The sequence below is a fragment of the Rhinopithecus bieti genome, unplaced genomic scaffold (assembly GCF_001698545.2).
Source record: "Rhinopithecus bieti isolate Rb0 unplaced genomic scaffold, ASM169854v2 scaffold_3878, whole genome shotgun sequence".
Taxonomy (NCBI): domain Eukaryota; kingdom Metazoa; phylum Chordata; class Mammalia; order Primates; family Cercopithecidae; genus Rhinopithecus; species Rhinopithecus bieti.
Window position 1 is genome coordinate 5,132,254 of NW_016805059.1, and position 20,721 is coordinate 5,152,974.

The 20,721-nt window shown below is 44.8% G+C and overlaps 2 protein-coding genes across 2 annotated transcripts in view; both read right to left on the reverse strand.

Annotated features, from left to right (window-relative positions):
* TRIM2 (tripartite motif containing 2) overlaps positions 1-20,721 on the reverse strand; it is a 196,719-nt gene that overhangs the window by 147,891 nt on the left and 28,107 nt on the right. The window lies entirely within an intron of this gene.
* The window catches only part of LOC108528993 (general transcription factor II-I-like), a 9,453-nt gene continuing 4,301 nt past the window's right edge, over positions 15,570-20,721 (reverse strand). The window contains exons 4-6 of the mRNA XM_017871028.1: positions 18,895-19,055; positions 17,382-17,569; positions 15,570-16,775 (exon numbers count right to left, since the gene is read on the reverse strand). Coding sequence (XP_017726517.1) covers positions 15,713-16,775; positions 17,382-17,569; positions 18,895-19,055 — 1,412 coding nt within the window. The 3' untranslated portion in view covers positions 15,570-15,712. The remainder of the gene's footprint in view (positions 16,776-17,381; positions 17,570-18,894; positions 19,056-20,721) is intronic.

Sequence of the window (20,721 nt, forward strand, 5' to 3'; positions counted from 1 at the left end):
ATTTTTGTATTTTTAGTAGAGACGGGGTTTCACCGTGTTAGCCAGGATGGTCTCGATCTCCTGACCTCGTGATCCACCCGCCTCAGCCTCCCAAAGTGCTGGGATTACAGGCTTGAGCCACCGCGCCCGGCCCCTTTCTTCGTATTTCTTTGAGAAAGAAAGTGGTGGCAAGGCCTAAAGTCAGTTTCATATGTAGTCACGCAGTGAAGAACCACACATCAACACAGTGTGGACTTCTGTTTTTCGAAACATGCCAATAGGTTTTTTATAAGCCTCCTACAGTTTTTTGCTCTGTCTCCATATGACCAATGGCGCACACATGCAAAAGGATGCCTAAAGTTAGGCTGAAGCCGTGGAACAAAGAACAGTAAATTGGCTTCAATGGTGGATCAAGCAATGGCCTGGAACCCTTTGCTCATCTCCAACCCTTTGAGGTAAACCATGACTAATTTTAACACCACTAAGGTTTTCCATTTGTTGGGAGAGATCGTAAAGGGATTTGCTGAAAACCTAGTTCAGAATTAATCCCAGGAGCCATACAAAGACTTTCTCACACCATTGCCCAAGATCCAAGACTGATGCAACATTTCATCAACAACCCTGATGGAAGAAAATGTACCATTAATTTTGAAGAGGCTACCAGCAGAGCCACCCCTTTGAGAGTGTGAGCCGTACCTAGTAATAATGGTAATGACATGAATACAGCATTTGTTATGTGCTGGGTACTGTTCTAAAGTATTTACATGTATGGACTCATTTAATCCTCACAACCAACCCCAGGCATAGGAACTCACACTCATTCTGCAGACAGGGAAATGGAAACTTTGTTTACTTTTTTATTTTTTATATTTTTAAGAGACAGGGTCTTGCCTTGTCCCACAGGCTGGAGTACAGTGGTGTGATGATAGCTCACTGCAGCCTTGACATCCTGGACTCAAGCAATCCTCCCGCCTCAACTTCCTGAGTACCTGGAACTACAGGCATGCACCACGGCATCCAGCTTGTGTGTGTGTGTGTGTGTGTGTGTGTGTGTGTGTGTGGTAGGAATGAGGTCTTGCTGTGTTGCCCAAGCTGGTCTCAAACTCCTGGGCTCAAGCCATCCTTCTGCTCAGTCTCCCGAAGTGCTGGGATTACAAGTGTGAGCCACCCCATCCGGCCAATGTTCATGAACTTCTCTAAGTTTCAGTTTTCTGGCCAGGCACAGTGGTGCACGCCTGTAATCCCAGCACTTTAAGAGGCTGAGACAGGGTATCACTTGAGGCCAGGTGTTCAAGACAAGCCTGGCCAACATGGCAAACCCACCAATTAGCCAGGCATAGTGATGCATGCCTGTTATCCCAGCTACTTGGGAGACTGAGGCATCAGAATTGCTTGAATCTCAGAGGTGGAGGTTGCAGTGAGCTGAGATGGCGCGACTGCACTCCAGCCTGGGCGACAAAGCAAGACTCCATCTCAAAACAAAACAAAACAACAACAACAACAACAACAACAACAAAAGAAGTTAATAAACATGTTCAGCTAGGTAGAAATGGTCAAATACTAAGAGAATAAAATTCTAACAGGATTAGTTCAGAGAATGAAGAACAAACAGCAGAAACAAAATATAGTGGTAGAACTAAGGACAGTAGCAACAAAAATACCTAGTGGCCCTGTACTGATTTCCTGAACTGCCATAACATATTACTATGAGCTTAAAACAACACAAATGTAGGGCTACTGCTGGAGGCTCTGAAGGAGAATCTGCCTTTTTCCTAGCTTTTGTGGCTGCCAGCAATTCTTTCTTTTTCTTTTTCTTTTTTTCTTTTGAGACTGGGTCTCACTTTGTCTCCCAGGCTGGAGTGTAGTAGTGTGATCTCAGCTCACTGCAACCTCAACCTTGGGGGGATGGCCCCCAAGGCCATGTTTGTGTCACATGATCCTGCTCATGATTAATCCAAGCTAAACCAATAATATTTCTCAGACTGTTTAGCCATAGATGACTGATGCTCAGATGATCCTCCCACCTCAGCCTCCTGAGTAGCTGGGACCACTCAGGCACATGCCACCACACCCAGCTAATGTTTGTATTTTTTGTAGAGATGGAGTTTTGCCAGTTTTCCCAGGCTGCTCTCCTGGGCTTAAGCGATCCACCTGTCTCAGCCTCCCAAAGTGCTGGGATTACAGGCCTGAGCCACGGCGCCTAACTGCCAGCAATTCTTAGTGTTCCTTGGCTTGCAGCTGCATCACTCCCGTCTCTGTCTCTGTCTTCACATGGCCTTCCCTCTATGGTGTCTCTCTGTCCTTTTCTGTCTCTCATGAGGACAATCACCAATGGATTTAAGGCCCACCCTAATCCAGGATGATTTTTATCTTGAGATCCTTACCTTAATTACAATGGCAAAGACCCTTATTCTAAATAAGGTCACATTTTGAGGTTCTACATAGACATAGCTTCTGGGGACCAGAATTCAATCCACTTAGAAACCCCAAGAGGTTGCTCTAGAGATGAAGAGGTTTCCTCACACAGGCAAGGGACACAGGAGTAAGTGTAATCAATCTCTAAAGGGAAAATAAGCTAAACAGGAGTTTTTAACCACCACCTCTCATTTCCAACTTAAGGAAAAAACCTAGAAGAAAATAAATTATTTATCAAATCTTAGGAGAAGATGAGAGTTCCCAACTTAAAAACCTTGGGAAAACAGTGTAAATTTTGATGCATGTTGACACTAGTGAACACCTGTGAAACCATCACCACAATGAAGATAGAAATATATTCATCACCCCCAAAACTTCCTTGGACCCCCTTGGTAATCCCTCCCTTCCAGTCCTTCCTGCATCCCCCAGCTTCATCCCCAAGCATCCACTGACCTGTTTTCTGTCACCATCGATTGGTTTGCATTGTCTAAAATTTTATGTAAATGGAATCACACAGGTTATACTTTTTGTTTGGTTTCGTTCATTCCACTTAACCATTTTGAGGTCGAACCATGTTGCATCAACCAAAATGATTAAGTGGAATGAAAATGATTTCATTTTGATTAAGTGGAAGGAAAGAAACCAAAATGTTGTTCATTCTTTTTATTGCTAAGCAGCATTTCTTTATATGCACATACCACAATTGGTTTATCCACTCACTTCTGAAAGAAGTTTTAATCAATGAATACATTTGATAATCTAAGATTAGGGGAGAGATGAGAGAATATGAATGCAAATTTCTGAGAATATGTGTTTCCTCTCTCTTTCCTTCTTCACTCTTTCCCCATCTCACTCTTAAATTACATATACTTAGGCCCGTGTCCACACTTGCTTCCTCAACCCTTATTTTGCATAAGCCATTGGCTGGATGCTGGTTCCTGAATTCCAGGCCGTAGTGAAGGGTCCCGGGGGCCACCAGTGGAAGCCTCCTTCAGTTCATCCAGGCTTCTCAGTCTGTCTCTCCTAGTGCCTGTGCTTCTCTCTGTATATCCTGGGGGCTGCACATCCGTGTTCTCACTTGCACATCCTTCTCTCAATTTCTTTTGCCACTTCTGAGTCTCCCAGTTCGTCTCTCCCACACTTGGATTTGATTCACTGCCTCCTCTGCAGCATCTGTGCTCAATTCACCTTACCCAGAAAGCTCTCTGTGGCTGGCCCCAGCCCAAATCTGTCCAATTTTGTGTTTCTGCCAGCTATATTTCGGTTATTTAATTAATAAAGGCAGCATGGTAGTGTTTGAGAGCAGACTCAGAATAGGCCACACTCCCAGTGTGATTCATGACTGCACCTATGTTTCCTTATCCACAAAATGGGGACAATAATAGTCCTACCCCATGTGATTGTTGTGAGGATTAAATGAGATATGGTTGTCAATCATTTAGAACAGTGTTTAGCATATAGTAAGCATTATATACATTCTCCATAAAATAAATAAATAAAAATATTCAAGTGCTCTTCCTCACCACAAAGAATTCTACTTGCATTCATAGATTTCTTCATTTAAAGATTATTCATTAAGGGCCCCTCTGTGGTAGGCATAAGAGCTGGGGAATAAAGCAGTGAACAAAACATATACAAGTTACATTCTACTAGGGTAGACAGACAATTACAGATAGACAACTAAAACTATAGACCATGTCCAGTAAGTGCTGCCAGGAAAAATAAAACAGCTTTAAAAGAGGATTGGGAATGACTGATGGTGGACTTGGGTGGGCTGGTCTGAACCAGAAAGTCACAATTTTAAATAGGATGGTCAAGAAAAGCCTCACTGAGAAACACTTTCTGTGAGAAGATCTGGATGGGCTCATCAAGTGCTCATCAACTGTCTGGGGAAAGAGCATCTTTGGTAGTGTTTAGAACAGTGGGTACAAAGGCCCAGGGACTCCTGGATCTAGTGCTTAGTGGCTGTTTCAGATCAGCTGACTGTGATGGGCACAATATATTGAACTGTCATTAATTCCATTTGTTCTACTTGCTGTTAGAATCTCTTAATTTTTTTTTGTTTGTTTGTTTGGTTTTTTTTTTTTTTTTTGAGATAGGGTCTCACTCTGTCACCCTGGCTGGGGTGCAATGGCATGATCATGGCTCACCGTAAACTTGACCTTCCAGGCTCAGGTGGTCCTCCCACCTCAGCCTCCTGAGTAACTGGGACTACTGGCACCCACCACTACCCCTAGCTAATTTTTGTATTTTTTGTAGAGATGGGGTTTTGCCATGTTTCCCAGGCTGGTCTCAAACTCCTGAGCTCAAGTGATCCACCTGCTGTGGCCTCCCAAAGCGTTGGGATTACAGGTATGAGCCACCACTCCCAGCCCAGATTCTCTTAACCTTGATGTACATTTTCTCCCCCACTGTTTAGAGATTGATGTTTTGATTGTAATGTAGAGACTTGACACTTTTTAGAATACAGATACAATGCTGGTTATAGGGGATTTCAAATGCAACCAGTTGGCCTGTGGCCCTGTGTTTAAACAATCACCGTGGTTCAGGACGCCTGGGAAAGGGTGTGGAGTGAGAAATTGTCTTTGTTGCTCTGGGGTTTCACTAAAAGACTGACCAATTAGATCTGGGCTTGGCAACAAAAAAGGGGACGTGGAGATGGCTGAGGAGCTTCCCCGGGAGTAACTGAGATAATAAAAGGGCTGACTGGACAATAAACCCAGAGGGGACATGCTAGGAACTGAGCATGCAACTATGTGGCTTGATGAAGGGAAGCTTCTATGCTCATACCCATTTCTTCTGAGAACAAACTCAGAGAAAACAGGCTTCACTTGCGGCACGATGACTTTAGGGGTGTTTATGAAAAGGAGCTTCTATATACTACAGGAAGGCTTGTTAAACATTGCAGACTATGTGACTCCCAGTCTCTGAAATTACTGAAATGAAGAAGCTTATGAAAACAAAAATCCTTCCAACCTTGTTATCAGGCTCACTTATTTTCAGAACTATATCATTATGAAGGAAATCTATTGTTTAAAAAATAAATAAGAATTACCAAACAATAGCTTAGAATGCCTCTCCAGAATTGTGCCTAAGGACAAAATGTCTGGGTACATTTTCTGAAAGCACAGCCTGTCTGATTTCCAGTGAATCCCCATACATCTCAGTTATACAGCTATGCATTTCTCACTTAAATATTTTAAGTTTCAAGTAACTGTGTCCCTCATTATTGTATTTTTAAGCATCCACTGGATGATGGCTGTTCAATTTAAAGTGTTATCTCTTTCTCTGGGATTGCCCGGGACACAGGGATGGCCCCCGAGGCTGTGTTTGTGCTATATGAGCCTGCTCGTGATTAATACAAGCTAAGCCAATAATTTTTCTCAGACTGTTTAGCCATAGATGACTGATCTGGAAAAGGGGGGTTGGGGAAAATAAGGGAGGCCCCAACTCAAACTAAGCCCATCATTGGACTTTTTGAACTAAAACTGAGGGAAAAGAAGCAATCCTTCTCTGCTGCTTGACTCCATAAGATATGAGGTCACCAGCTGTAATCATCTGTACTTCTGCCAAGTGAAAAAAGCTAACCGTCAGGAGAAGAGAATAAAGCTAAAAGGCATAGAGAAACAGAAATAAGAGACAGAGAAAAAGAATAGCATTCCAGGCTGGGCACTGTGGCTCATGTCTGTAATCCCAGCACTTTGGGAAGCTGAGGTGGTGGATCACTTGAGGTCAGGAGTTTGAGACCAGCCTGGCCAACATGGTAAAACCCTGTCTCTACTGAAACACAAAAATTGGCTGGGCATAATGGCAGCTGCTTGTAACTCCAGCTACCCGGGACACTGAGGCAAGAGAATTGCATGAAACCAGGAGGCGGAGGTTGCAGCGAGCCGAAATCGTGCCACTGCATTCCAGCCTGGGTGACAGAGTGAGGCTCCGTCTCAAAAAAAAAAAAAAAAAAGAAAAGCATTCCAGACCCTGGTTGCACTTGTCCCTAATGTCCAAATGCATCTCTGTGTCTTGTGAGATGCCCTAGTATTCCCCGCAATGACATCCATCTTTTTTCTGGGTTAGTTTGAGTTTTGTTTCTATTTCTTGTCATGAAAAGATGGTTAACGTAGATTCTGGAGTCAGGTCCCACAACTTATATGCTTTGAGATTTTGGGCCACTTAAAAAAAAATCTTTAAGCCTCAATTTCTTCATAGGCAAACTGGTGATAATATTAGCATCCTCCCCTAAGTCCTGTGAAGAACACAGAGATAAATCATAAAATGCACTTAGCACAGTGCCAGACACAAAGTAGGTGCTCAGTAAATGTTACTATAATGAGTGGCACTAAAAATCAAGTCATGCCCACCACTCTCTGCTATTCTGTTTGTTTCCGTCTGGCTATTATCTAAGGTACAGCCTTTCTTTCCTGCTGTCATTCCCACATCTCTTACATGTCTTTGGGTATAGAACTCATCTTCTCTACAGTACTTCCTTTCTCGCAAAAAAAAAAAAAAAAAAAAACCTTCATTCTTTAATCACTAGCTTTCCTGAGAAACTAACTGTAACTCACCAATGTCAACTGTTTTTCCCAACTCCATCTGCAAGCAGAAAGGAATCTGCTGAGCTTTAAACTTAGATTTTATTACAGGGTTTTATTATATGCCCATCTGTTGTAAACATTTCTTCCTTCCAAGATGGATTTGATTTAAATCAAATCTACATAAATATTAATTTAAATCACTAGTTAGGATAAGTTGAACCCCCACCAAGATATTCATATTGCCTCATACCATCATTCTCTATACCCCACTTCAATTCAAAACTACATCCTTTTGAATCTTGAAATGTCACTTCTAAGGAAATGTCTGTTGTGTATACTTTACAGGAAACAATAGAAATGATAAATCTTCAGTTTGCACATGCTATTCTTACTGATTCATTAAATAAACCTCAAGTGGCTACAGTGCTCCAGGCATTGTTCTGGGTGCTGGACGTACAAGGATTAATCAATGATTAAACAAGACACAGGGTCAGTGTTGTCACAGGGAGGCACGAGCTTGAGAGTTACGGCAGCACAGAGGAAGGGGCCTCCCTCAGTTGAGTTGGCGTGTAGGGTGGAGTAGTGTACAGGGGATACTAGGCAGGAGAATTTCCCAGACACCATAAGCCCCATTCGAGTGCCTCACAGCCACATCACAGACAAGTACATGCCGTGATCCAGATGTGACCACAGCAGGTCACCTTCAGCCAGCTCTGTAGTTTCCTAATCAACAAGCCCAGATACCAGTCACCAATTAGAACATGCCAAGACTTTGCTCTCCTAAAATAGGATAGAGACAGTTTAATACCTTTTGGCTTTTAAAGACCTAGCCCATTTCCTCTCCCTTGGATCTCATCTACTAGGGAAACTAGACTCTGTTTTGGATTAGATTTCCTGCTTGGCAGCGAAACTTTTCCCCTCATCTCTCAATCATTGGTCTCTCAGTCTTCATTTTATTCTTTATCGAAGTACAAGAAGCCAACAGCATTCTAGTTAGAAATGGCCTCTCCAGGCCGGGTGCGGTGACTCATGCCTGTGATTACAGCATTTTGGAAGGCTGAGGTGGGAGAGTTGCTTGGGCCCAGGAGTTCGAGAACAGTCTGGACAACAGATCCCCATCTCTATTTGATAAAATTAATTTTTTTGAAAGAAATGACCTGTGCAAAGTCATGGAGATGTAAATGATTATCTGCAAACGAAGGGAGTTTGGGGAGTGGTAAGCAGGGACCAGGTTATGAAAGACTGGATATTCTGGTTATAAAATGTGCAGTTTGAGAAATAAAATTAAACTTCCTCTGAAGGTAAAGTGTTTCAACGTAAAACAGGGTTCCTTATGTGAACATAAGACAGGACAGAAAATGATTTGGATGACTGTTTCCTCACCCCTTCCTTTTTTTTTTTTTTTTTTTCAGGGACAGGTTCTTGCTATATTGCCCAGGCTGGTCTCAAACTCCTGGCCTCAAGTGATCCTCTCACCTCAGCCTTCCAAAACACTGGGACTATAGGCATAAGCCACTGCGCCCAGCCCCTCATCCCTTCCACGGATGGTCAGAGAACCATTCTAACTGCAAAAGAAAGGAGTGAATTCAGAAATGGGTGCCTTGGGGCATGGGCTTATATCCCTCAGGAAGTCCCAGGGAAAAACAAGGCTAATAGACTGACTAAGGAGCCACCAGTTTTTTGCTTTTGTTTTTTGGGGGGGTTGTTGTTGTTGTTGTTTTGAAACAGAGTCTCACTCTGTCACCCAGGCTAGAGTGCATGGTATAGTCTCAGCTCACTGCAGCCTCTACCTCTCAAGCTCAGATGATCCTCCCACCTCAGCCTCCTGAGTAGCTGGTACTACAGGTGTGCGCCACCATGCCTGGCTAACTTCTGTATTTTTTGTAGAGAGGGGGTTTCACCATGTTGCCCAGGCTGGTCTCAAACTCCAGGGTTCAAGCGATCCACCCTCTGAAGACTCCCAGGGTGTTAGGGTTATAGGGGTGAGCCACTATGCCCGGCCCTCACTTTTAGGTTTCTACAAGTATTCTGTGCACTTTAAAATGTTCCTTCCAGTGTTACAATAACAACTCCAACTTCTTATGATTTAGAGCTTCTGTGCTTTTGTCCTAGGAACCTGAAGGGCAGATGTGGGAAAGCTTGGCTGCTTCTTTCTCTTTCTTCTAGATTCTACTTCCTCCTCCTGTAGCCTGTGAGGTGCTCCCAGAGTTGGCCTGTGAAGGGGAGTTAGGAAAAAATAGTCATAGTCTTTGGGTTATATAATAGGACCAGATATAATAGGACGTTGTGCACTCAGGACTTGGTGGACGTCTGAAGCTGGCGTTTGTCTCCAGGAAAGCTTGTGTGGGGCCTTGGAGATGGCTCTGCTGTGAATCCCCCTTTGAAATGCCTATGATGCGGCTGCCATTTTTCTGCCTGTCACTGAACCTCAGTGCCAGGTCATCCAGGGGTCTACCTCACACAGACTTTCCCTTTGTCAGGGCTCAATCCCTCCTCCATGCAGCCCACCTGGGCAAGGCTCTATGACAAGCTCCTCACTGGACCCTCAGGAGAGGTCTGGTTGGCCCCCTGAAAAACTGCATTCTTGCCCCAACAGCTGGGGCACAGCAGTGGCCCTCAACACAGGCTTCTTCCTCTCTCTCTGCTCTTATCCAGTCCTGCACTCTTCCAACCTGTGGATGAGCATCAAGCTCTCTCAGTATTCCTCTTGATCTCTCCTTTGTCACTTGGTGAGAAGGAAACACCTCTTCCCTCTGCCATGGCCCTGGTGGGTCAGAGAAGCTGACACGTTGACAACCTTTCCAAAGATCCAGAGTAACCCTCCAGGTGGGTACATGGGCTTAGGGTTACAAAACAGCTACTGGCTGGCCCCTTAGTAGGTCCTTCACAGTGGACTTACCTTGCTTTGAAAGATGAGAGTAATGGGCATCTACAAATTTGTTTTCATCCTTTGGGGCTCCAGTTTACATTGATAGAAAAAATGTGCTGTTTTAGCATTCTAATTACACATATATGATTTGTGACTGTAATGAAGGTCCTGACACTTCCATGAAAACATTGCCAAAGATTCTGAAATTTAAAATTATCATAGGCATGACCTGGTGATAGATCCTTCGTCAGGGTTATCTTCCTATGGAATTTTCTATTCATAAACAGCATGTTTTACAAGCATGATTTGAATTTTTTTTTTTTTTTTTTTTTTTGTTTTTTGTTTTTTTTTTTTTTTTTTTGAGGGGAGCTCTCGCGTCGTGTCGCCGCCGGGCTGCGAGTGCAGTGCCGCGGATCTCAGCGTGCACTGCAAGCTCCGCCTCCCGCGTTTACGCCATGTTCTCCTTGCTCCCGAGAAGCTGGGACTAAAGTGGCCCGCCACGTCGCCCGGCTAGTTTTTTTTGTATTTTTTAGTAGAGACGGGGTTTCACCGTGTTCGCCAGGATGGTCTCGATCTCCTGACCTCGTGATCCGCCCGTCTCGGCCTCCCAAAGTGCTGGGATTACAGGCTTGAGCCACCGCGCCCGGCCATGATTTGAATTTTTAACATTGGAGTTTTTAAATAGTCCATTAAACAGCCTTTACTATTTTGTGGCAAGGGGATTCTATTAGAAGCAGTTGCTTTTTCTGGAAAGTCCCACTACATGTAATAGCATCCCTCTGTCTTGGCAACTCTGACAATCTGTGCTCCCTTTAGGCTGGCTTCCCTACACAGGTAGAGCTTGTTTGTTCTCTCATGTTCTCCCTCTGGTCATTTCTTAAGGTCTGGAGGAGCAGGCTTTTTTTGTTATGAAGAGAGACAGGTATCAGGTGAGGGTGTGGCTCAAATTCAGCCAGAGGATATAGAATAATGGCGCAGGCGTGGGAAAGGCTTCCCCTTTCGGGGACTTGGTAGTGGAGACAAGACTTGAAAAGGGGCCCTCAGGTGCCCTTGGCTGGCATCTTAGTCCTGTGTAACTTGAGAAGATTCTGCTCTGGGCTGTCCCTCGAGCCCCAACAAAAATTCCTTCCTTGGAGACAAAGCATGAGAATAAGGCCCTTTCAGCTCCTTTTACAGCTCTTTAAGAGGATGAAATGGTTCAAAGTTTTAAGTATTTACCTGAGGTTAAGCGCTATTTCCTAGAAAGTCTCTTAAACGCCCTCCGTATTTCTTCCGCTTTATTTTTTTAAAGCACAATATTCTAAAGACATTCACATCCCACCTTTAATCTCTAGTTAAAGTTAGCTTCACCAAATCCCAGAATGTTAGGACCGAATGTAACCTAAGAGATCATTACGTCACAGATAAGTAAACTGAGACCCAAGGAGGAAAAGTGACCCAGTTCCCAGCACTCAGACCACAGCCTGGCACTCCCTCGGGCTGCCATGAGGTTTTTTCAGCCTGGGCACTGCTGATATTGTGGGACAGATGATTCTTTGTGGTGGGAGTCTGTGCTGTGCATTGCAGGATGTGTACCAGCCTCCCTGGCCTCTACCCACTTGATACCAGTAGCATTTCCCCCACCTTAGTTGTGAGAACCAACAATGTCTCTAGACATTGCCAAATTTTCCCTTGGGGGCAAAATCACCCCTGGTCTAGCAATTTCCTCAGCCCCCTGCCCACAGGACTGGTCAGCAATAGTTGTCTGGAAAGTGCACTTTACTTTGTTCACTTCTCCTAATCAGCTGCTAATTGAATCCAGTCTTTCTTACCAAACTCCTCCTCAGGGAGAGAGAAGCCCTGGCAGGTTAACCGGCCCCCAGGAATCATGAAACCATCTTCTGGTTTCTCAGTGCTCCTCATGGAATCTCTCCTGTGTATGTCCTGTCTCCCCAACTCCTTCCTGAGTTCCCCAGCGGTAGAGGCATCTCCTCCCTGATGGGCATAATTTATCCCAGGGTTCCTACTGCTTACGTGGAGGGACAAAGCGGAAACTCAATAAATGCTACCGGCTGCACAGCTCCTCAGTGAGGCCTGGCTCTTTTCAAACACAAAGGCACAGCTGCTGAGATCACACATGAAAATATCAGAGCCAACAAAAATGGAATATTCCTCAGAAAATGACAGACTGGCAGTCCCCGCTGGGCTCAAGATCCACACTCCACACCGAGACATGCAGTAGGTTGTGCAGAGTACGATCAAGCCTCTGCTTTATTGAAGTAAGGTTGGAACTGAGTAAATATGGTGTAAAAAGGCCAATGCAGTGAAAATCAAAATATTCCTGAGATTTCCAAATTTATGAACTGAGTGAATAGCTCTCTGACAGGGAGCCTGTCATGTAAGAAGCTAACACTTGGGTGATCTACTGGCCAGTAGGGTTTCTTTGTGTGTGTGGAAAGAAAGAATAAACTCTGCTCTTGGGGAACCACAATCGCAGTGAAAACAACTCATTCATTCATTCATTCATTCATTCATTCGCTCACTCATTTGTTTTGGAATTCATTCAATACATACACAGGAAGAATGCGTTAAAGAGAATACAAAGGGCAAATCACAGCGGAACGATGCTGCTGAAAGAACGTCAAGGTTCCTGTTTGGGGAAGTTGTCCTAGAAAACGGTATTTGGAAATGGAATAGGACACAATTTGACTCCAAAAAGAAGAAATGGCAGTCCCCATAGGGAAAATACTGTTGTTGTTTTGAGACAGAGTCTCACTCTGTCACCCAGGCTAGAGTGCAGTGGTATGGTCTGTGGCTGCTCCGGATGGAAATGTGTCTCCAGGCATGAAGGCGGCAGCAGGGCCTGTGCTTTCTTTCTGATGAGGTTTCTTGTACCTGAGAGACCCTACTCCACTTCCCAAAGACAGGATAAAAGCAGCAGCATTGATGGTGATTTCCCAGTGAACTCTGAAGACTGAGTTTTCCAATACGCACAGTGGAATATCACTTTAAGGACAATTCCAGGTGAGCAAAACTGAATTCATCCATTCTCACACCTGGTATGAAAAGCCAGGCCACACTGGGGAGAATGGGACTCTGTTCAGAGTGCTCAGAGGACTTCTTGTCACTTAAGCTACCCTTTACCCTACTTGTTATGAACCGAATGTTTGTGTCAACCCTAAATGCATCCATTGAAATCCTAGCCCCCAATGTGGCTGTATTTGGATATAAGGCCGCTAAAGAAGTAATTAAATGAGGTCATAAGGCTGGACCCTGATTCGACAGAATTAGTGTCCTTATAAGAAGAGCCATCAGAGCATGCGCACTCTCTCTCTCTCCACGTGTGCACATTAAGGAAAGGCCATGTAAGCACATAGTCAGAAGACAGCTGTCTGCAAGCCAGGAAATGAGCCCTCATCAGGAACCAACCACAGTGATGCCCTGACCTTAGACTTCCAGCCTCCAAAACTGTGATAAAATAAAATTCTGTTGTTGAAGACACCCAGTCCATGGTATTTTGCTATGGCAGCCCAAGCAGACTAAGACACCCCATCTCCCCCATGAACTAGAATCCCTGCCCAAGGTAAAGACCGCTGGTACACCCAGCCCTTCAGGAAGCTCATCCCCATGCAGCTTAGCCTTCCTCCGCTGCAGGCATTACATTCTTGGGTAGTGCTACATGCTTCACCTTGGTCCTCCCATTTAATCCCTATGAGGTAGGCAATATTATATTAATTTCCCAGAGGAGGAAGTCAAAGCTCAGAAAAGTTAAGACACTTACCCAGTTTAAGACTGACCTAAGTAGAGGAGCTAGAACTGGAACACAGGTCTACAAGGAGATTGTCTCCCTTACATCTACAAGGGATCCTAATCTCTGTTCAGTGTGGTCTAGCTTTTCCTTCAGTGGATCTCCTGGGCACTTTCTTACCCTTAGCCAAAGCCCCTGCACTCCAGGTCTTCTCTTTGGCCAAACTTCTTACCCACTGGTACAAACTCAGATGCACTGATCTGATGTCCTGAACCCAGCCCGCCCTCTCATATGAGTTTCAGCCTCTGCTCATCCCTCCACAACCATGCTTGGGGATATTATCTGCTTGCTTCTCAGGTTCAGCCGTGCTCCAGAACCTGGTCCCATAGCACCCTTCCCCCTTTGTCTACAGCCCTCTGGACAATCACGCCCCATCCCTTGGGTGTAGCTCAGGTTCCTACACCTGTGCTCAGAGCTGGGTCCTCAGACATACTCCACATCGCTGCTCCAACCCTTGTCACTCTCTTAAAGCAGCTGTTCTCCAACCCTCAGCAGAGGACTTTTTCTTCTACTTCACAATACATGCCTTCAAGGAACATTTGTCATCCAGCTGGGCACTGGGCCTGATCACGGGGAATGTGAAATAATGCAACTGTCAAATCATCAAGGCAGGTACAAGGAGGAGAAGCAGCCCATGCATCACTGCCCAGTGGTGGTGCAGACCACGACGGCTGTGTGTTCAGAGGAGACAGGCAGCTCTGCACTGGCAGGACAGGAGAGGCCCTGGAGGAAATGGACTATGGCAGGGTCAGTCAGTAGATCACAGGCTTTGAGGCTAACCTCACCAGGCCACACTTCCTATTCATTCATTCATTCATTCATTCATTCATTTATTCATTCTTACATTCATCAAATCTTTAGTATGTTCCACGTGCTATGCTAGATGATACAGCAGTGAACAATCTCCCAGGGGAAATTAGACAATAAATAAGGTCATGGCCTGGGAAAGTGGCTCTGATGGAATAACTGGGATATTGGGATAGAGAGTCCCAGGGAAGAGGCATTTGAGAAGGTGGGTAGAGCATCTTAGGGGAAAGGAACAAGTGCAATAGCCCCCAGGTAGGGAAGCACTTTTAGAGACTAAGGAACAAAAAGGCGGGTGATGGGGCTGGGGGGGTCTAAGTAACATTTTCAATAATTTAACCCAAGAATTACATTATTCTGAAACACCTAATAGGTTTTAGGAGGAATCCATAAAATCATAAAATGAGCCATTGCATATTTGTGTGCACCCTAAATACTGAAATGAACTCTTGTTGATGGTTCGAATACTGAGTGGTTCCTGCTGCAGGGCAGGCACTCTGCTCACAGCTTTTATTTATATAAATCAGCTCACTTAGCCCTAATAACAATCCCATGGGGTGTGTACTATTTATAAACGAGGAAACTGAGTCACGGGCAACATGTTGCCCAAGGTCACAGAGCTGAGAAGCAGGGTCAGTGGGCGTGAGCCGTGCAGGTGGACTCCATGGTGGCATTCAGCCGAGACACCACAGACCTCTCAGGACTTTTTCCCAAGGTCCCATCTGTGGGCAATTACATCAAGGAGCCTAGTTGGACCCCAGTCTCTTCACTTGCCGTTTCCAAGCACTACAATAACAAAAAATGCCTAGCATCTGCAGATCCAATGGTATCTGGCTACGGCCTTAGGAGGTGCCCCTCCTTGGTGCTCTTACCCCTTCTGGCTCCACTTCTGGTTCTGATTCTGAACCAAAGAGCTTCTTCATCACCTCCCTCTACCACTTCTTATCTGAGGGCCTCAGTTTCCTTATCTGTAAAATGGGCTGCTTGGGCACTCAGTAGACTGAGATGGGTGGGGAGCCTCATGCACTCTGCTTCTCTTAAAAAATGAAGAAAGCATCAGAGTTGAGGGTGGAGTAAAGCTGTTCATTAGGACCCAGTCACGTCTTTTTCTAGAACACACCCATTTCTTTTTTTTTTTTTTCAGAGTCACTCTGCTCTTTAATTCACAGAACTGCTGAAAAAGTAGACATTTCTATCTAAAAGTAGAAAAAAAGGTTTGTATAGAAGGTATTTCTGTCATACAAGTATATTACACAGCTTGGGGAAGTAACATGTCCGAAAAGCTCTTCTCAACCACTGATACTTTAAGCCTAGGAGGGAAGAGGTCTACCACGTGGGGTCTGGTTCTCGCTTGATCTGAGAGCTTCCATCAGTCTCTTTTATTTCTTCTGTGGCTGGAACTTCCAACTGGCTTGGTTCAGCTGATTCTTGTATCACGGGGCCTTCTGACTCACTCTGATCAACCAGCTGGTTATTTATCACAAGTCCTGGAAATGGTCTAATGACCGTGAATTTGATAAACTCGGCAGAATCTAAGATCCTTCTCATGGAGCTGATTTCCAGGTAGCTGGGGGCTTTGAAGGACACCCCCGGGGGCATGCCGTCAACCACCACACAGCCAGGGTTAATTGTGATTTTCCTGTAGGGAACTTTCACAGGAAAACCCATACCAATGGCTTCACCAAATTTCCGACTAAAGAGGTCATTCACTTGTTCTCTTAGCTGTCTAGCTTTTTCAACTTTCGAGAGTCTTTCATTATCATCATCTGGAATTGTCACCTGAATGATGTTAAGGTCTTCTACACCTGAGGCAGTAGTATTAACGTTGGGTGATGAATTTATTTTTCTGGGAGGGCTCTTAGAGGAGGTGCTCTCCTTAATCGCCGTCTCAAACATTTCGGGCTTTTTAATGATGAATTTAATTTTGGCTTTGTTTCTGAGTATCTTCTCCAGACTTGGAATGCCAAAAGTCGATGGTCTTCGGAATGGCACGCCCTCAGGTAAGCCTTCCACGTAAAAGTCTTCCGGGAAAGACTCAAATAATGCGAACGGCACCTTCACGGCTTGTTTAAGGCCAAGAGCTTCCCCGCACTTCTCATTGAAGAGATTTTCAACTTTCTGTTTTAGGTCCGTGATCTTGGCATTCCAGGCCTCAAAGGAAAACTCTCTCCCTCGTGGCTTGAAGGGAACATTAGAACCATTAGTCTGGGTAGGGGTTCGAACAGCTGAGGTTTGAGGATTGTTGTTATTAGGGCCTTCCACAGTGACCTCAATTTCGGGAACCTTTGAATTACTCCCAGGACTTCGTGGTCTTTTGGGGGACTGCAAAGCTTTAGTGTTTATTTTACTAGCCATCCCAGGAGGCAAGTAGGAAATAACTAGTTCAGGTCTGAGGTCAGGAATTCCAGACCAGTCTAGCCAACACGGTGAAGTTCTGTCTATTCTAAAAATACAAAAATTAGCCAGGCGGAACACACCCATTTCTAAAAGCAAAGTGCTCCACTGCCAGGCCCTCAGGGTAGGAACCTCTGTCTTCTGACTCCTATGAGGCACCTGCCTTGGCACGCGGCCCCCTCCTGAGTCATCTGGGGAGACGTGAGCTGGGCCAAAAAAGTGGCAAGGCAGGGAACGGTCAACCAACAGTCCTGAGTAGAGAGGACGCCCTCCACCTGCCCACCTCCAGCCCAGGTGTACAAGGCTGCTGGGATGAGTCCACATGAGACAAGAAGGGCCCTGGAGACTCATTGCTGCCACCTCCCACCTCCCGTGCTCTAAGCGTGTCTAGCCCTATGCCCCATGCATATATCTCATCCCTGGTGCATGAGGGAAGGTTGAACGCCAGAGCTGTCTTCAGCCTGGGAGGTGGCAGCATATGTGGTCATGAGCCTCTCATGGCCTAGAAGGTCTCTGTGTGTCTCCCTGGCCTGTCACCTGGAGAAAGGAGGGCCAGTGAGCCTTCATTCTGCTCAAATGGTGACTCAGCCTGACACAGGACCTGGCCATCACATGGTCGCTGCCTTGTTTATTGGAACCATTCTCCTTTCCTGAAACTATGACCAGGGCCGACAGGGCCTCCAGAACTGTCTTCGTCCCCTGCTTGCCTTTTAAAGGCTTTCTAGAGAGCAGGAGAGCACAGTGGTTAATGCGAAATGTCTGCGCTGAATCCCACCTGTTCCGTGAGATCTGGGCAAGTCATGGAACTGCTATGGGACTCAATTTCGTCATCTGAAAAGATGGATTCAATAATGGTATCCACATCAAAGAGGCATTAGGAGAATACATAAGTTCGTACTTAGAACTGTGCCAGCTCATCCTGTGAGCGTTCGCTCTTTTTAGCATTATTATTGGAATTACAAACACTCACCCACCCTGAGGTCCCGCTCCTCAGCCCTTCTCCCTTTTCTATGTGCAAGGCGGGCTCACCAACCCCTGCTGGGGCTCTTTGTGACACTTGGGACAAGTGTATAGGCAATCTCTTTGAGGGCAGAGGCTTCCCCAGCACTCAGGACAATGCCTAGCACAAGCAGGCACTTAATAGATATTTATGGTATGAATGGACGGGTGGATGGAGTGCTCTGTGGGATGCCCACAGGAGTTGGCAGAGGAGTGTTAGTACTTTTCCCAAGGGACTCTTAAAAATATTTCTAGGTGGCCAGGCACTGTGGCTCAGGCCTGTAATCCCAGCACTTTGGGAGGCTGAGGCAGGCAGATCCCTTGAGCTCAGGAGTAAGAGACCAGCCTGGCCAACATGGTGAAACATCCGCTCTACCAAAAGTACAAAAATTAGCTGGGCGTGGTGGCACACGCCTGTGATCTCAGCTACTCCGGAGGCTGAGGCAGGGGGATCGCTTGAACCTGGGAGGTGGAGGTTGCAGTGAGCCAAGATTTCACAGCAAGACTCCGTCTCGAAAAACAAACAAGCAAAAACATTTGTAGGTAAGATGGCAACCGGGAAAACATGTGTTTCACAGGCTGTGTGCCCTGACAGCTAAGACTCAGGACCAGGGGGCTCAAGGCTTTGTCTCTGACAGGTCCCAATTAGCTGCATGACCCCAGGCTGTCGAGAGCCTTGTTCTTCCTAGCAAAAATACAAACACCTTTATCCTAGGAGTATTGTAAAAATTAACGAGACAGCATGTGAAATGTGCCATGAGTGTCACAAAAGAGAGTCTGACATTACTATACGGCAAAATAATGAAAAATGTACCCAAAATGAGTAGAGTTAATGGGGCTGTTGACTTCTTGAAGACAAATCATTCTGCCCGTTTAGTTAGCGTCAGAGGCCAGGGTGCAGTGTTACCACTTGACTCTCCCAAGAGAAAGCAAATACATTTCATTCACTGCAGGTTGCACATGGAAAGTGAAAATATCTGTTCTCATCTTCTCACCAGCTTACATAAAACTCACTTGAGTACCGAATTCTGAGAATTTGACATGGTTTAGACGAAAACTCCAGGCCTCCAATGCTTGGCCAGTTAACTGTATAGATTTAGCAATAAAAATCTCACCATTAAAGATCGTCCTCCATCTGGAGGGGCATCCTTGACACAGCGGCTGGATATCTGCAGAGAGGCTCCTGTTGTGAGCCTCAGGAGGGCCACGATGGCCCGAGGGTCATATACACACAGTGACTGTAGTGTAGCCTTCCCACAAATAAGGTGCTGATTTTCTAAACACCCCTTAAAAAACTCTCAGGTGTCAATACACCTTCCCCCCTTTAGAGTGCAGCTTCCGTTAGCTTTGACATTCAGCCACGTGAAAAAAATCTTGTCATTATGCTTAAACAGTGACTTAAGTGCCCTGTTCTGTGAAATACCCAGAACCCAGAATCCCTGCTCCAGAATAAAGCTAAAGTCTGTGCAGTGCGGGCTTCGAGATCCAAAAGCATGTCTTGGTACAGCATTTTCCAAGGGAGGCTATGCAAGAGTGAAGCAGGTAGGTGACAACAGAGGAAAAAAGTTGGGGAAATAAGTCTGGGAGGCTGTGAATTACATAAACACTCTTTTGCAGGACTTCTCAGAGCTTTTATTTTATTAAATAATAAAGAACTATAATTTTACATGTAACTATTAAATTTTAATACAAATAAATAATTTATCAAATTATAAATTAACATTTATTTATTTTAACATAAATTTTATTTTAAGTATTAATAGTAATAAATTAATTTTATTGTTAAATAAGTACTTAACATTCCTTAAATATTTATTTTAAAATAAAATTAATTTATTAATATTAAAATTGCTATTAATAAATTGATGTTAACATTTAATTGATATTAATCAAATATTAATTAATGGCTGGAGTGTAGTGGTGAGATCATGGCTTACTGCAGCTTTGACCTTCACCCTCCTCAGTCTCCCAAGTAGCTAGGACCACAGGTAAGGGCTAATTTTAAAATTTTTCGTAGAGATGAGGTCTCACTGTGTTGCCCAGGCTGGTCTCAAACTCCTGAGCTCAAGCAATCCTCCTGCCTTGGCCTCCCAGTGTTGGAGCTTGAGACCTGACAACTTTAGGAAACTTCTGGCAGATTCCTTTTACTTGAAGTGAAGTAAATTTTACTCTTGATTAAGCTACTGTCATGTGTTTTCTGTGACAGTTGCATTAAGTCTTAACTAATACAATAAATAACACATACAATTTTTCTTATTGGGAAATAATTTTAAACTTACAGAAAAGTTGCAGGAATAGTAGGACCTCTCAGTGCCTTTAAAGTATTAATGTGCATTGTGAATCTCTAAGAGAAGGCTATAGGATGCATGAGTCTCAAATTTTTTTGACCAGGACTCATACTGTATTATCCCCTCCTTAAAGTCAACATCTCAAGGAACCAGAAACACTGTTTATTAGATAGCAAAGTAAGCTTTTCAACAAAATAGGCATTTTTACCCTCTCTCAACTGCAAAATAAATGTTGCTTCTGTTTCACTATAAGTACAGGAGGCAGCCAGAAGGCACTAGGGCCTTTATTCTGACTCAAGGTATTGTCTTCAGTTTTGTTTTTTTGTTTTTTGCGGGGGGCGGGGTGGGGTGTTGAGATGGAGTCTTGCTCTCTCGCCAGGCTGGAGGGCAGTGGCGCGATCTCAGCTCACTGCAGCCCCTGCCTTTTCCTGCCTCAGCCTCCCAAGTAGCTGAGATTATAGGCATGTGCCACCACGCCCAGCAAATTTTTGTATTTTTAGTAGAGACGGGGTTTCATCATGTTGGCCAGGATGGTCTCCATCTCTTGACCTCGTGATCTGCCCACCTGAGCCACACCACGCCTGGCCGGTTTTTAAATTTTATTTTGTTGTTGTTGTTTAATGGTTTGTTTTCTTTTCTTTTTTTTTTTTTTGA